Here is a 13,520-nt window from a genome sequence, read left to right on the forward strand (position 1 = left end):
CACAATACCACCCAGGCCCGATTCCCATAACCCTTAGCTAGTCCCCCTGACACTCAGGGGCAATTTAGCATGGTCAATTCATCTAACTGTACACTCTTGCACTGTGGGAGCAAACTGGAGCGCCCGGAGGAAACCCACACAGACAAGGAGAGAACGTACAAACTCCACACAGACAGTGACCCAAGCTAGGAATTGAACCTGGCTCCCTGGTGCTGAGAGGCCGCAGTGTGAACCACTGTGCCACCCAAGATAAATGACTTACCTTCCCTCCGAATGCAACTTCCACACCTGATGTATTAAATCCTGTTGTTACTTTATTTCGGGATCTTCCCATTTGTTCACATTATGCATCATCTGAACCTTGCATCAAGAGTGGGCGACTTATAATTCCTCATGGAATTCCTACAGTGCAGAAGGAGGCCATTCAACCCATCGAGTGTGCACCAACACAGCATCTTATCCAGGTCCACCACTGTACCCTATCCCCATTACTCCGTGCATTTATCATGGCTAATTTATCTAACCGACACGAAGGGCCAATTTAATGCTCTTGCCTCAAGTCAGAAAACTTGATTGTGGAGAATTTATTGAATATAGGAGTTGCAATGTCTTGTTGAAGTTGTACAAGACATTAATAAGACCACTCTTGGAACACTGTGTACAGTTCTAGTCACCCTATTATAAAAAGGATATTATTAAACTAAAAAAGAGTGCAGAGAAGATTTACCAGAATGCTACAGGACTTGATGGTTTGAGTTATAAGGAAAACCTGGGTGGCCTGGGACTTTTTTCCTGCAGCATAAAAGGCTGAAGGGTGATGTGAAAGGGATCTATAAAATAATGAAGGGCACAGATCAGCTAGATCATCAATATCTTTTCCCAAAGGTAGGGGAGCCTAAAACTAGAGAGCATAGGTTTAAGTGAGAGGGGAGAGATACAATAGTGTTCAGAGGGGCATTTTTTTCACACAGAGGATGGTGAGTGACTGGAACAAGCTGCCAGAGGTAGTGGTAGAGGCGGGTAGAATTTTGTCTTTTAAAAAGCATTTAGACATTTACCAGCACATCTTTTAGGTTGTGGGGGGAAACCGGAGCAGCTGGAGAAAACCCACGCAGACACGGGGAGAATGTGCAGACTCGGCACAAATAGTGACCCAACCCAGGAATCCATGACCCCCGGCATGTGAGGCAGCAGCGCTAACCACTGCGCCAGCATGCTGCCCCAGTGCTTCTCAGAATAAAACTGGAAAATATGAATACAGGTTAATCATCCTTTACCTAAAAATCCTTGGGGCCAACTAATTTCAGAGTTCAGATCACTCCTACTTTGGAAATAGTGTGCTTGAACTTACATTTCAACTGTCTCAGCTTGGGCTAGCTCCAGCATACAGTAAATAAAATGGCATAGATCACTGTGGTGCCCCACCAGTCACTGCCATTCCTGCCTGCCAACCAGTTTTCTGTCTAATATACTTCCCCCAGTCCCCATGCATTTTAATGTTACACACTAACCACTAATGTTACGTGGGACTTAGTCAAAAGCATGCTGAAAGTCTAAATAAACCAAATCCACTGGCTCCCCCTCATCAATTCCACGAGTTACATACACAGGGAATTCCAGCAGATTTGTCAAGCGTGATTTTCCTTCTATAAATCCATGCTGACTCTGTTCAATCCTGGCATTGTTTTCCAAATGCTCTGCTATAAAATCTTTGATGATAGATTCTATCATTTTCCCTCTACTAATGTCAGGCTGACTGGTCTACAATTCCTTGTTTTCTCTCCACTCCCTTTTGAATATTGGCTACCTTCCCATCTGTCAGAACTGTTCCAGAGCCCGTAGAATCTTGGGAGATGACCACCAATGCATCCACTATTTCTAGGGGCACCCTGCAGCTATTTCTCCATAATCCCGACTCTCTCATACCCGTTTCAGTTTATGTTAATTACTTATGTTTTCAAGAAGAACTTCCTACGGGAAAAGGGAACAAAGGATACGAGGGGAAAGTGGAGACAGGTAACTGAGTTGGATGATCAGCCACAATCATGAGTGGTGCAGCAGACTTGAAGGGCTGAATGGCCGACTCCTGGTCCTATTTTTACAAATCCCTTCAGCCACAAAGTCCTGACAGCTTGGAGCTCAGTATTTCCTTTTCTCTCGTCTTTCATGGGATGTGGGCATCACTGGCAAAACCAGCATTTGATGCTGGGCCCTAAATTGTTCTTGAACTGACAACCTTGCCTGGCCATTTCAGAGGGCAGTTAAAGGTCAACCACATTGATGTGGCTCTGGAGTCAAATGTCGCTAAGGATGGCAGATTTCCTTCCCTCAAGAACGTCAGTGAACCAGATGGATTTTTACAATGATGGATGATAGTTCCATGATCACCGTTAGTGAGCTTCATGTCCCAGATTAAAAACTGAACTCAAATTTCACCAGCTGCTGTAGTGGGATTTGAATCCACCTCTCGATGACATTACTGTTATACCACTATCTCCCCATCCCTGCCACTTCCACCACAGAGACTATTTGAGGTGAATCGTAGTAGCATTTCAGATGAAGTTAGTTAGGCATAGAATCGTACAGCACAGAATGAGGCCATTTGGTCCATTGAGTCTGCACCAGCTACAATTCCACCCAGGCCTTTTCCCCATAACCTCGTGCCTTTATCTGAGCTAGTCCCTCTGACACAAAGGGGCAATTTAGCATGGCCAATGCACCGAACCCGCACAACTTTGAAGTGTGGGAGATCGCTCGATCAGAGAATAGATCATAGAATCATACAATGCAGAGAGACCCTTCAGCCCATCAAGTCTGCACTGACCATAATCCCACCCAGGCCCTACCCCCATATCCCTCCACATTTACCCGCTAATACCTCTAACCTACGCATCCCAGGACACTAAGGGGCAATTTTAGTATGGCCAATCAACCTAACCCGCACATCTTTGCACTGTGGGAGGAAACCAGAGCCCCCGGAGGAAACCCACACAAACACGGGAGAATGTGCAAACTCCACACAGACAATGACCCGAGGCCGTAATTGAACCTGTGTCACTGGAGCTGTGAGGCAGCAATGGTAACCATTATGCCGCATGCGAGAGAGAGAAATGGAGTGTTATGATGTTATAATCCCATTGACTTAGAGCAAAATTTGAACTCCCAGTTCATAACTGAAGGAATTATCCCACAAGATGACGTTTTAAACAAAAAACATTGACAGTACACAATTGGACTAAGTACGACCAATTTAGTTTTACAAACATTTCCACTTCAAATTCTCAACAAACTACTCCCTGTTGTGTTTTCATTTCCAGCCAAGGGCTACCCTTTCCATTGTAGGATCTTGAGGGTTCCTTCTTTTCTCCTGAGATCAAACCAAAGTGTGCCACAGCTTTTTGGAACGTACTTTGATTCATCTCAGTGTTCCAGCTATCCTCCAAGCTAACAGATTGTTTGGGGTCCTTCAGCAGTTCTCATTCAGGACCTCGCGATTGTGGACACTGCCACGAGGTTCACTGCCCTTCTTACTCTGTGATTCCAAAATCAGAAAACATCTTTGTTCCTGATGGCCCTTTAGTCCCACTCTCAGCAGCTTCTGAGCACCCACTGCCGGCAGCTTTCGCCCACACTGCCTGGGACTGAGAGAAAACACACAGGGAAACTCAACTCCAAAAGCGCACCCACCCTTCAACTTATCCCTGTGGCAAACTGGCATCTCTAAGATGTTCCAGACAGAGATTTAAACTTATCATCCACAATTCCCAAACCTGTCTGCAAAACATATGGATACTTGAAGAACCTCTTTTATTTACCCGTTACTTCTCAGCCTTTCTTTGTACGAGGGAGTGACAATCATTCATTTCTCGCACTGACACAGGGCATTTTTCCTCAGATTTACTGACTTCAGGTCTCCAGCAAAAGGGATCAACTGCTGTTAGATAGTTTCTATTGTTCTAATTCTGACTTTAATGTATAAATACTGTTTGATGTTCTGAATTCCAGAGTTTCAATTACCTTACGTGTAGAAACCAAAGTTCCCCAAAACCAAAGAGGTGCAGACTAAGAGTAAATGAAAATGAAACATGCTCAGAAGAGTCAGACAAGGAGAAGTGGGAGAAGGCTTCAATAAAGCACAAACAGCGGGCATTTGATTTGTTTTGATTTATTATTGTCACATGTAATAACATAGACTGAAAAGTATTATTTCTTGCATGCTATACAGACGAAAACATACCATTCACAGAAAAGGAAATGAGAGAGTGCAGAACATACTGTTACAGTCAAAGCTCGGGTGTAGAGAAAGATCAACTTAATGTAAGGTAGATGCATTCAAAAGTCCCCAAGCAGCAAGGAAGAAGCTGTTCTTGAGTTGGTTGGTACGGGACCTCAGACATTTGTACCTTTTTCCTGAAGGAAGAAGCTGGAAGAGAGAAAGTCTGGGGCGCGTAGGGTTCCTAATTATGCTGACTGCTTTGTCAAGGAAGTGAGAAATGTAGACAGAGTCAATGGATGGGAGGGTGGTTTGCATGATGGATTGGGCTACATTCACGACCTTTTGAAGTTCCTTGCGGTCTTGGGCAGAGCAGGAACCATACCAAGCTGTGATACAACCAGAAAGAATGCTTTCTATGGTGCATCTATAAAAGTTGGTGAGAGTTGGAGCTGACATGCCAAATTTCCTCCGTCTTCTGAGGAAGCAGAAGCGTTGGTGGGCTTTCTTAACTATAGTGTCAATGTGGGGGCGGACCAAGACAGGTTGTTGGTGATCTGGACACCTAAAAACTTAAGCTCTCGACCCTTTCTACTTCATCTCCATTGATGCAGACAAAGGCTTCCTGAAGTCAGTGACAATCTCTTTCATTTTGATGACATTGAGGGAGAGATTATTGTTGCCATACCAGTTCACCAGATTCTCTATCTCATTCCTGTGCTCTGACATGGACTGGAGAGGACAGTTAATGTGTGTGTTATATAATTCTCTCTCTGGACAAGAAATGTTCTGAGTTATTTGTCACTCATTTTGTCTTTTGTGGAATTAAATGTGGTTCAGTGCAACCAGTGTTCAATGTAGCTGCTGAAGGAGCCACTGTTTCACAGTGGGAGCCTGGTGCCTTGGTTTCACCCTCCTCCTAGCCTGATAAACCTTTTAAATCCACTACTATTCTGGAAAAACTTGGAAATCAAACAAGTGGCGTGCCCGCAGCTCTCAGAGCACAGCACTGGTCTGCCAACCCCCAGGCTCAGAATCCCAACCTCAATCTTGGCTGGTCTCCTCTGGTTTGAGTTTGCAGTTCCTGGCCAAGAGTGTGGAAGGAACACTGCACGATATCAGCTGCGCCACCACAGCTCAGGAAAATGGGAGGACATATTGTGAAAGGTCAGTCCTGGCCCTGCACAAGTCTTTCCCCACACAGGAAGAGACTGTGCCAAAAAACTGCGCCATTCTTCATTTATGGTCAAAAATTTCATTTCTACTCGGTGAAATCAGGAGGTAAAATCTGACAGGTGAATGATTGACTTACATGGGACACAGTTTGTTTGGAGATAGCATGAAACTATTTTTTAATGATGGATATGAATTGTGACTGTCCATCCTGGCACTGTTTTCACTGAGACTTCCTTGCTGCCATCAGACATGGAGTCACAGAGGTTAGCAGCATAGAAGCAAGCCCTTTGGCCCAACTTGTCCATGCAACCCTTTTTTTTTAAACCCCTAAGCTAGTCCCAATTGCTTGCATTTGGCCCACATCCATCTATACCTATCTTACCCATATAACTGTCCAAATGCTTTTTAAAAGACAAAACTGTACCCGCCTCTACTACGACCTCTGGCAGCTTATTCCAGTCACTCACCACTCTCTGTGTGAAAAAATTGCCCCTGTGGACACTTTTCTGTCTCTCCCCTCTCACCTTAAACTTATGCCCTCCAGTTTTAGACTCCCCTGCCTTTGGGAAAAGATATTGACTATCGAGCTGATCTATGCCTCTCATTACTTTACAGACTTCTCTATAAGAGCACCCCTCAGACTTCTGTGCTCCAGAGAAAAAAGTCCCTGTCCATCCAGCCCAACTTTATAACCAAAACCATCAAGTCCCCGGTAGCATCCTAGTAAATCTTCTGAATGGAGCTAACTCATGTTTCTATTTCTACTATCTACTTCTACACCCTAGCTATGACTGTAATACTACATTCTGCACGCTCTCCTTTCCTTCTCTATGAATGGTACGTTTTGTCTGTCTTGTGCGCAAGAAACAATACTTTTCACTGCATGTTAAGAGATGCGACAATAATAAATCAAATCAAAATTCAGAAGTGGCTGATAATTAACTGGGAGTTTTAACAGTCTGTTAAATAGATTTTTTCTCTTCATTCTTAGGACCAAGACATCACTGGCTGGGCCAGCATTTATTGCCCGTCTCTAGTTGCCCTCAGAGGGCGACTGTGAGTCAACCACATTGCTGTGGCTCTGGAGTCACATGTAGGCCAGACCGGGTAAGGCCGGAAGATTTCATTCCCTAAAGGACATCATTGAACAGATTGGTTTTTTCGACAATCGACAATAATTTCATGGTCATCAGTAGATTCTTAATGCCAGATTTTTTTTATTCAATTCAAATTCCACCATCTGCCGTGGTGGGATTCGAACCCAGAACATGAGCTGAGTTTCGAGATTAATAGTCTAGCGATAATACCATGAGGCCATCGCCTCCCCTTTATAGTGAAAGATATAGTTATAGGTATACTTACAGTATATATGTCCGTATTGGTATAGTTAAAATAAATACATATTAAACATAAATAATGACGTACACGCATATATTTGTTGATATACATATAAAATTCAGATCAGTTTGCAGCTGCTAATGACAGAAACAAGGTATAATTAAAGCTGAAACATAGGCACAAACACACAAGAGGCTTCGACTGTAGTCTAGACCCCGCGTTGTGGTGTATTAAATCTTCACCTGTAGCCTCACACAGCAATGAATACGCTGCACAGAGTTCTTTTAATCTGCATCTTTTTCAACCAAACATCTCTGTGATCCACTGGATCACAGTGGATCCAACAACTGGGCTGACAATATAACAGAGACTTCTAGGAATACGAACTTAACTGTACATTGGAAACCAAAGGGGATTTAACATTTTCCCCAGAGATGAGGTTAATAGTCTTTTCCCCCATTTTTGTCTCATCTGCAAGTAATATTAGTCGACAGGTTCCATGCCTGTGAAGTCCCAAGTACAGGCGAACCGATAATAAGGTTCTCCAAAATTCAAGAAAACCATACAAACTCTTCACAGTCAAGGGAGATACTGAATCTGCTGAGTGAGAATAAGAATCCCATTTTCCATTCTTTTTCCATCAGAAAGCACAAAAATTCCTGGATGCAGTTTAACCGATTATTGAAGGAGTCCAAATAACTAATAGCAAGACGTTCCGATCAAGAATTAGTAGTTAATTGGGAGCAAGATATTCACACAATTATACACTGAATAAATTCTGCATCGGTTTCCAAGGTGGAAAGCAACTAGATGGTTCTTTCCACTTGGAACCCTGACAGTTCCGAAGCCAATTATCCCCTCATTGAGAAAGTCTGAGACATTTGCTGCACAGAAAGAGGCCATTTGGCCCACTGAGTCAGTGACACTTCTCCACGGAGCAATCTAGTGCTTAAGTTAATGAGTGAGTGCGTGTGCGCGCACGGGGGTGTCTGTATGTCTGTATGTGTGTGTGTGCATGCACATATGCTGCACGTGTGCACTTGTGCATGTGTGCGCATGCGTGGTTTATAGATCTGTTTGCATACGTGCGTGTGCATACTTGTGTTAAAACCAATGGCTACCACCCCTGTCTCATCTGGGCCTTTGGAAAGATTTCAATATCTCACTCTCAGTGAGAGATTGTTTCAAACCCAATAGGTGAAGTTTTCTTTTGAATCGGGGTATCATAAAGCTTTCTGGCAATTACAGTGAGAGAGGAGAAGATACTCATCGAATATCCAAAGATTTAAACAACAGAAAGTCAATCTTCTATTCAAACACTCATCACAACCAACAGTACACCAATCCTCATCCTGGATGATCACACAAAGCACCTTCACTTCTTGAATCACATGGAAAAGCACAGATCCCATGAAACAAAGGCGCACACAGTTACCAATGGATCTGAAAGCTAACTAAAGAATCAAGCCACAATGCTGAATAGATAACCGGTGGGCCTGAGCAAGTGGTAACCAATTCAAAGCGAATGAAGAGTCTGAGAGCTGGAAGAAGCCAGGCCTCTGTTGCCTACCTGTGCACGGATCAAAGCCTCGAAGCTGGGCTGAAAGTAATCAATTCGACTGTTGTAAAACTTTGGCATCTCTTCAAGCAGCTGCTTGTTCTTGGCTTCGAAATCTTCACGGACTGGCCTGAGCTCCTCTCTCGCCTAGGAAATAAAAATGACATGTGATCTTAGCGGGGGTTGGACCGATAGATTTTAAATTGACAATTAGGAAGCAGGTTGGAAAACAATGGCGGGGGACCTGACTCATTCGACTGGCCCTGCCTCCAATTTGGAAACTGATGCTCCACATCCAGCCACTCACACAATTAGACAGAAACCCAATCTGGTCAAGCAACCAAGGTTTCAATTCATTCAGAGCCCATACACAGGTTATATTTTTACTGGGAGGACGAAGAGAGAGGCTGCACAGAGCGGCAGGGAGAGGGGTGGTTGTGTACTCTGCAGGAGGATTCAATCAAACCAGCAAAAAATCAGCCAAAATAACAGAACACCTTGAGGACCAAGAGCACATTACAGATTGTCAGGCACAGTCAGCTGTGTGCACTCTTCCTGGTAAAACGATGTGCACTCTTCCTGGTCAAGTGCAGAATTCCCTTGCTCTTAGTATTCAGGCGAGAGCTCCATTCAGTTGTAATTTAACAGGATAAGTAGCCTAAGAGAGGGGGATGTCAGTGAGATTTGCCTCAGAGATACTGTACTAACCCTCCAGTACTGACACTGGGAATCCCTGACTGACCTCCCTGTAGGACTCATAGAATACAATCTCCTGGGTGATGGGTTCTTACCACACCAGGTGGAGGTCACATATAAAGCAGGCTCCTGAGTGGGTTCATTGTCATACTGTCATGGTTGGAACCCTTGTGTTCACCACAGACTTGTAGTTTTCCTTTAATTTATTTTTTGCAATAAAGCACAGTTCCTTTACAGCTGACTCCTGGATGCAGAGTTAGGAAGGTCATTTGGCTTGCATTATTCATGTGTTCCCGTGAGTTTTGCAGTGTTTTTGGTGTCACATGACACTAGATCTACGAGCCAAGGCTGGGAACATAAGAGCAGGGAGATTCGGGCAGAAACAACATAAAACTTGAATTAGGGCACAACGAGAGCGCTACGTACAAATCTGGTCACCACATTACAGGAATGATAGAATCCTTGCAGTGCAGAACGAGGCCATTTGGCCCACTGACTCTACACTGATTCTCTGATAGAGCATTTTACCTAGGCTCACCCTCCCTTGTCCTATCCTGAAAACCCTATGCATTTATCATGCCATCTTGGGACACTAAGGAGCAATTTACCATGGCCAATCCACCTAACCTGCACATCTTTGGAGTGTGGGAGGAAACCAGAGCACCCACAGGAAACCCACACAGATACAGTACAAACTTCACATAGACAGTCACACAAGGCTGGAATTGAACCCGGGTCCTTGACGCTGTGAGGCAGCCGAGCTAACCACTGTGCCAGTGCGATCATTTAAGGGGATAGATAGGAGAGTCTGTGGGAATGAGCGAGACTCGCGGTTGGTATGCTGCCTCCCAGGTGCCAGGGTCCATGATATCTCTGATCGAGTGTTTGGGATCCTTAAGGGGGAGGGGAACCAGCTGCAAGTTGAGGTTCATGTAGGCACCCATGACATAGGTAGGAAAAGGGGCGGGGATAAAAAAAAGCAATTCAGAGAGTTAGGGTGGAAGCTTAGGGCTAAATCAAACAGAGTGGTTATCTCTGGTTTGCTACCTGTGCCGCGAGATAGCATGGAGAAGAATAGAGAGAGAGAACATTTCAACTTGTGGCTAAACGGATGGTGCAGGAGGGAAGGGTTCAGATAATTGGAAAATTGGGGCTCATTCTGGGGTAGATGGGACCTCTACAAGAGGGATGGTCTGCACCTGAACCAGAGGGGAACTAATATCTTGGGGGGAAAATTTGCCAATGATATTCAGGGGGGTTTAAACTGATTCAGAAGGGGGATGGGAACTTGAACTGTTGCTCCAATGTACAGGACAATGAGAATAGGGAGGTCATGGATAAGGTTTCTAGGTCACAGCAGTGTATTGGCAGGTGGGAGGGTGGTTTGAAGTGCGTATACTTTAACGTGAGGAGCATACGCAATAAGGTGTATGAACTTGCAGCCTGGATTGGTGCCTGGGACTTTGATGTTGTGGCCATTACAGAGACATGGATAGAGCAGGGACAGGAATGGTTGTTGCAGGTTCCGTTGTTCAGATGTTTCAGTCAGAGCAGAGAAGGTGGTAGAAGAGGGGGAGGCTTGGCATTGTTAGTCAAGGACAGTATTACGGTGGCAGAAAGGACGTTTGATGTGGACCTGTCTATTGAAGTAGTATGGGCTGAGATTAGAAACAGGAAAGGAGAGATCACACTGTTGGGAGTTTTTTATAGGCCTCCAAAAAGTTCCAGAGATGTAGAGGAAAGGATTGCAAAGATGATCCTGGATAGGTGCGAAAGTAACAGGGTAGTTGTTATGGGGGACTTTAACTTTACAAATATTGATTGGAAAAGCTATAGTTCAAGCATGTTAGAGGAGTCAGTTTTTGTCCAATTTGTGCAGGAAGGTTTCATGACACAGTATGTAGATAGGCCAACAAGAGGTGAGGCTACATTGGATTTGGTACTGGGTCATGAACCAGACCAGGTGTTAGACTTGAAAGTAGGTGAGCACTTTGGTGATAGTGACCACAATTCAGTTACGTTTACCTTAGTGATGGAAAGGGACAGGCATATACCGAAGGGCAGAAGTTATAGCTGGGGGAAAGGGAATTATGAGGCTGTTAGGCGAGATTTAGGATACATAGGGTGGAGTAGGAAATTGCAGGGGCTGGGAACGTCTGAAATGTGGAGCTTATTCAAGGAGCAGCTACTGCGAGTCCTTGATAAATATGTACTGTCAGGCAGGGAGGAAGTGGTCGAGCGAGGGAACCGTGGTGTACTAAGGAAGTGAATCTCTGTTGAAGAGGAAGAAGGAGGCTTATGTAAAGATGAGACGTGAAGGCTCAGTTAGGGCACTGGAGAGTTATAAATTAGCCAGGAAGGAGCTAAAGAGAGTGTTAAGACCTAGAAGAGGACAGGAGAAGACTTTGGCGGATAGGATCAAGGAAAATCCTAAAGCTTTCTACAGGTATGTCAAGAATAAAAGATTGGTTAGGGCAAGATTAGGGCCAGTCAGAGACAGCAGTGGGAAGTTGTGCGTGGAGCCTGAAGAGATAGGAGAGGCACTGAATGAGTATTTTTCGTCAGTGTTCACGCGGGAAAAAGTCAGTGGAGTTGAGGAGAATACTGCGATACCAGGTAGTAGACTAGACGGGATTGAGGTACATAAGGAGGTGGTGCTGGCAATTCTTGAGAGTGTGAAAATAGATAAGACCCCTGGGCCGGATGGGATTTACCCTAGGATTCTCTGGGAGGCTAGGGGAGGAGATTGCAGAGCCTTTGACTTTGATCTTCATGTCGTCATTGGCTTCAGGTATAGTGCCGGAAGACTGGAGGATAGCAAATGTCCCCTTGTTAAAGAAGGGAAGTAGAGACCATCCTGGGAATTCGCAACCAGTGAGCCTTACTTCTGTTGTGGGCAAAGTTTTGGAAAGAATTATCAGGGATAGGATTTATGATCATCTAGAGGGAAATAAAGTGATTAGGGATAGTCAACACGGTTTTGTGAAGGGTAGGTCATGCCTCACAAACCTTATTGAGTTTTTTGAAAAGGTGACCAAAGAGGTAGATAAGGGTAAGGCAGTTGACGTGGTATATATGGATTTTAGCAAAGCGTTTGATAAGGTTCCCCATGGTAGGCTACTGCAGAAAATGTAGATGCATGGGATTGAGGGTGATTTAGCAGTTTGGATCAGGAATTGGCTAGCTCATAGAAGACAGAGGGCGGTGGTTGATGGGAAATATTCAACCTGGAGTTCAGTTATAAGTGGCGTACCTCAAGGATCTGTTTTGGGGCCACTGCTGTTTGTCATTTTTATAAATGACCTAGATGAGGGTGTAGAAGGATGGATTAGTAAATTTGCTGACAACACCAAAGTTGAAGGAGTTGTAGACAGTGAGGATGGATGTTACAGTTTGCAGAGGGACATAGATAAGCTGCAAAACTGGGCCGAGAGGTGGCATTTGGAGTTTAATACGGAAAAGTGTGAGGTGATTCACTTTGGTAAGAATAACAGGAGTAGTACAGAATATAGGGCTAATGGAAGGACTCTTAGTAGTGTTGACGAGCAGAGAGATCTCGGGGTACATGTGCATAGCTCCCTGAAAGTTAGCACCCAGGTTGATAAGGTTGTTAAAAAGGCGTACGGTGTGTTAGCTTTTATTGGTAGAGGGATTGAATTTCAGAGCCGTGAGGTCATGTTACAACTGTACAAAACTCTGGTGCGGCCGCACTTGGAGTATTGCATACAGTTCTGGTCGCCACATTATAAGAAGGGTGTGGTGGCATTGGAAAGGGTACAGAGGAGGTTTACCAGGATGTTGCCTGGTATGGTGGGAAGGTCTTATGAGGAAAGGCTGAGGGACTTGAGGTTATTTTCATTGGAGAGAAGAAGGTTACAAGGTGACCTGATTGAGGCATACAAGATGATCAAAGGATTGGATAGGGTGGAAAGTGAGAGCCTTTTACCTCGGATGGTGATGGCTAACACAAGGGGACATAGCTCTAAATTAAGGGGTGGTAATTATAGGACGGATGTCAGAGGTAGGTTCTTTACTCAGAGTGTAGTAAGGTCGTGGAATGCCCTGCCTGCACCAGTTGTGGACTCGCCAACTTTTAGGGCATTCAAATGGTCAGTGGATAAGCATATGGATAACATTGGAGTAGTTTAGGTTAGAGGGTCATTAGATTGGTTCCACTGGTCGGCGCAACATTGAGGGCCGAAGGGCCTGTACTGCACTGTAATGTTCGATGTTCTCACCCAAATCATCTGCAGACCATCACTGATTGAAGCAGTTCCGGGTTTACAATAATCCTCACTGTATATCAGCAAACAGGGTTTAGAATACATCTTGGGTTATCTTCAAAACATTGGCACGGTGGCCCGGTGGTTAGCACTGCTGCCTCACAGCGCCAGGGACCCGGGTTCGATTCCAGCCTTGGGTCACTGTCTGTGTGGAGTTTGCACCTTGTCTCATATCTTCGTGGATCTCCTCTGGATGGTCCAGTTTCCTCCCATACTCTGCAGATTAGGTGGATTGGCCATGGTCAAATGCCCCTGA

At 44.7% G+C, this 13,520-nt stretch overlaps 1 protein-coding gene across 1 annotated transcript in view; it reads right to left on the reverse strand.

The window, feature by feature from the left end:
* bin3 (bridging integrator 3) overlaps positions 1-13,520 on the reverse strand; it is a 150,586-nt gene that overhangs the window by 30,921 nt on the left and 106,145 nt on the right. The window contains exon 8 of the mRNA XM_080217061.1: positions 8,298-8,432. Coding sequence (XP_080073187.1) covers positions 8,298-8,432 — 135 coding nt within the window. The remainder of the gene's footprint in view (positions 1-8,297; positions 8,433-13,520) is intronic.

This window comes from Carcharhinus amblyrhynchos, chromosome 34 (assembly GCF_965287045.1).
Source record: "Carcharhinus amblyrhynchos chromosome 34, sCarAmb.v2.hapA, whole genome shotgun sequence".
Classification (NCBI taxonomy): domain Eukaryota; kingdom Metazoa; phylum Chordata; class Chondrichthyes; order Carcharhiniformes; family Carcharhinidae; genus Carcharhinus; species Carcharhinus amblyrhynchos.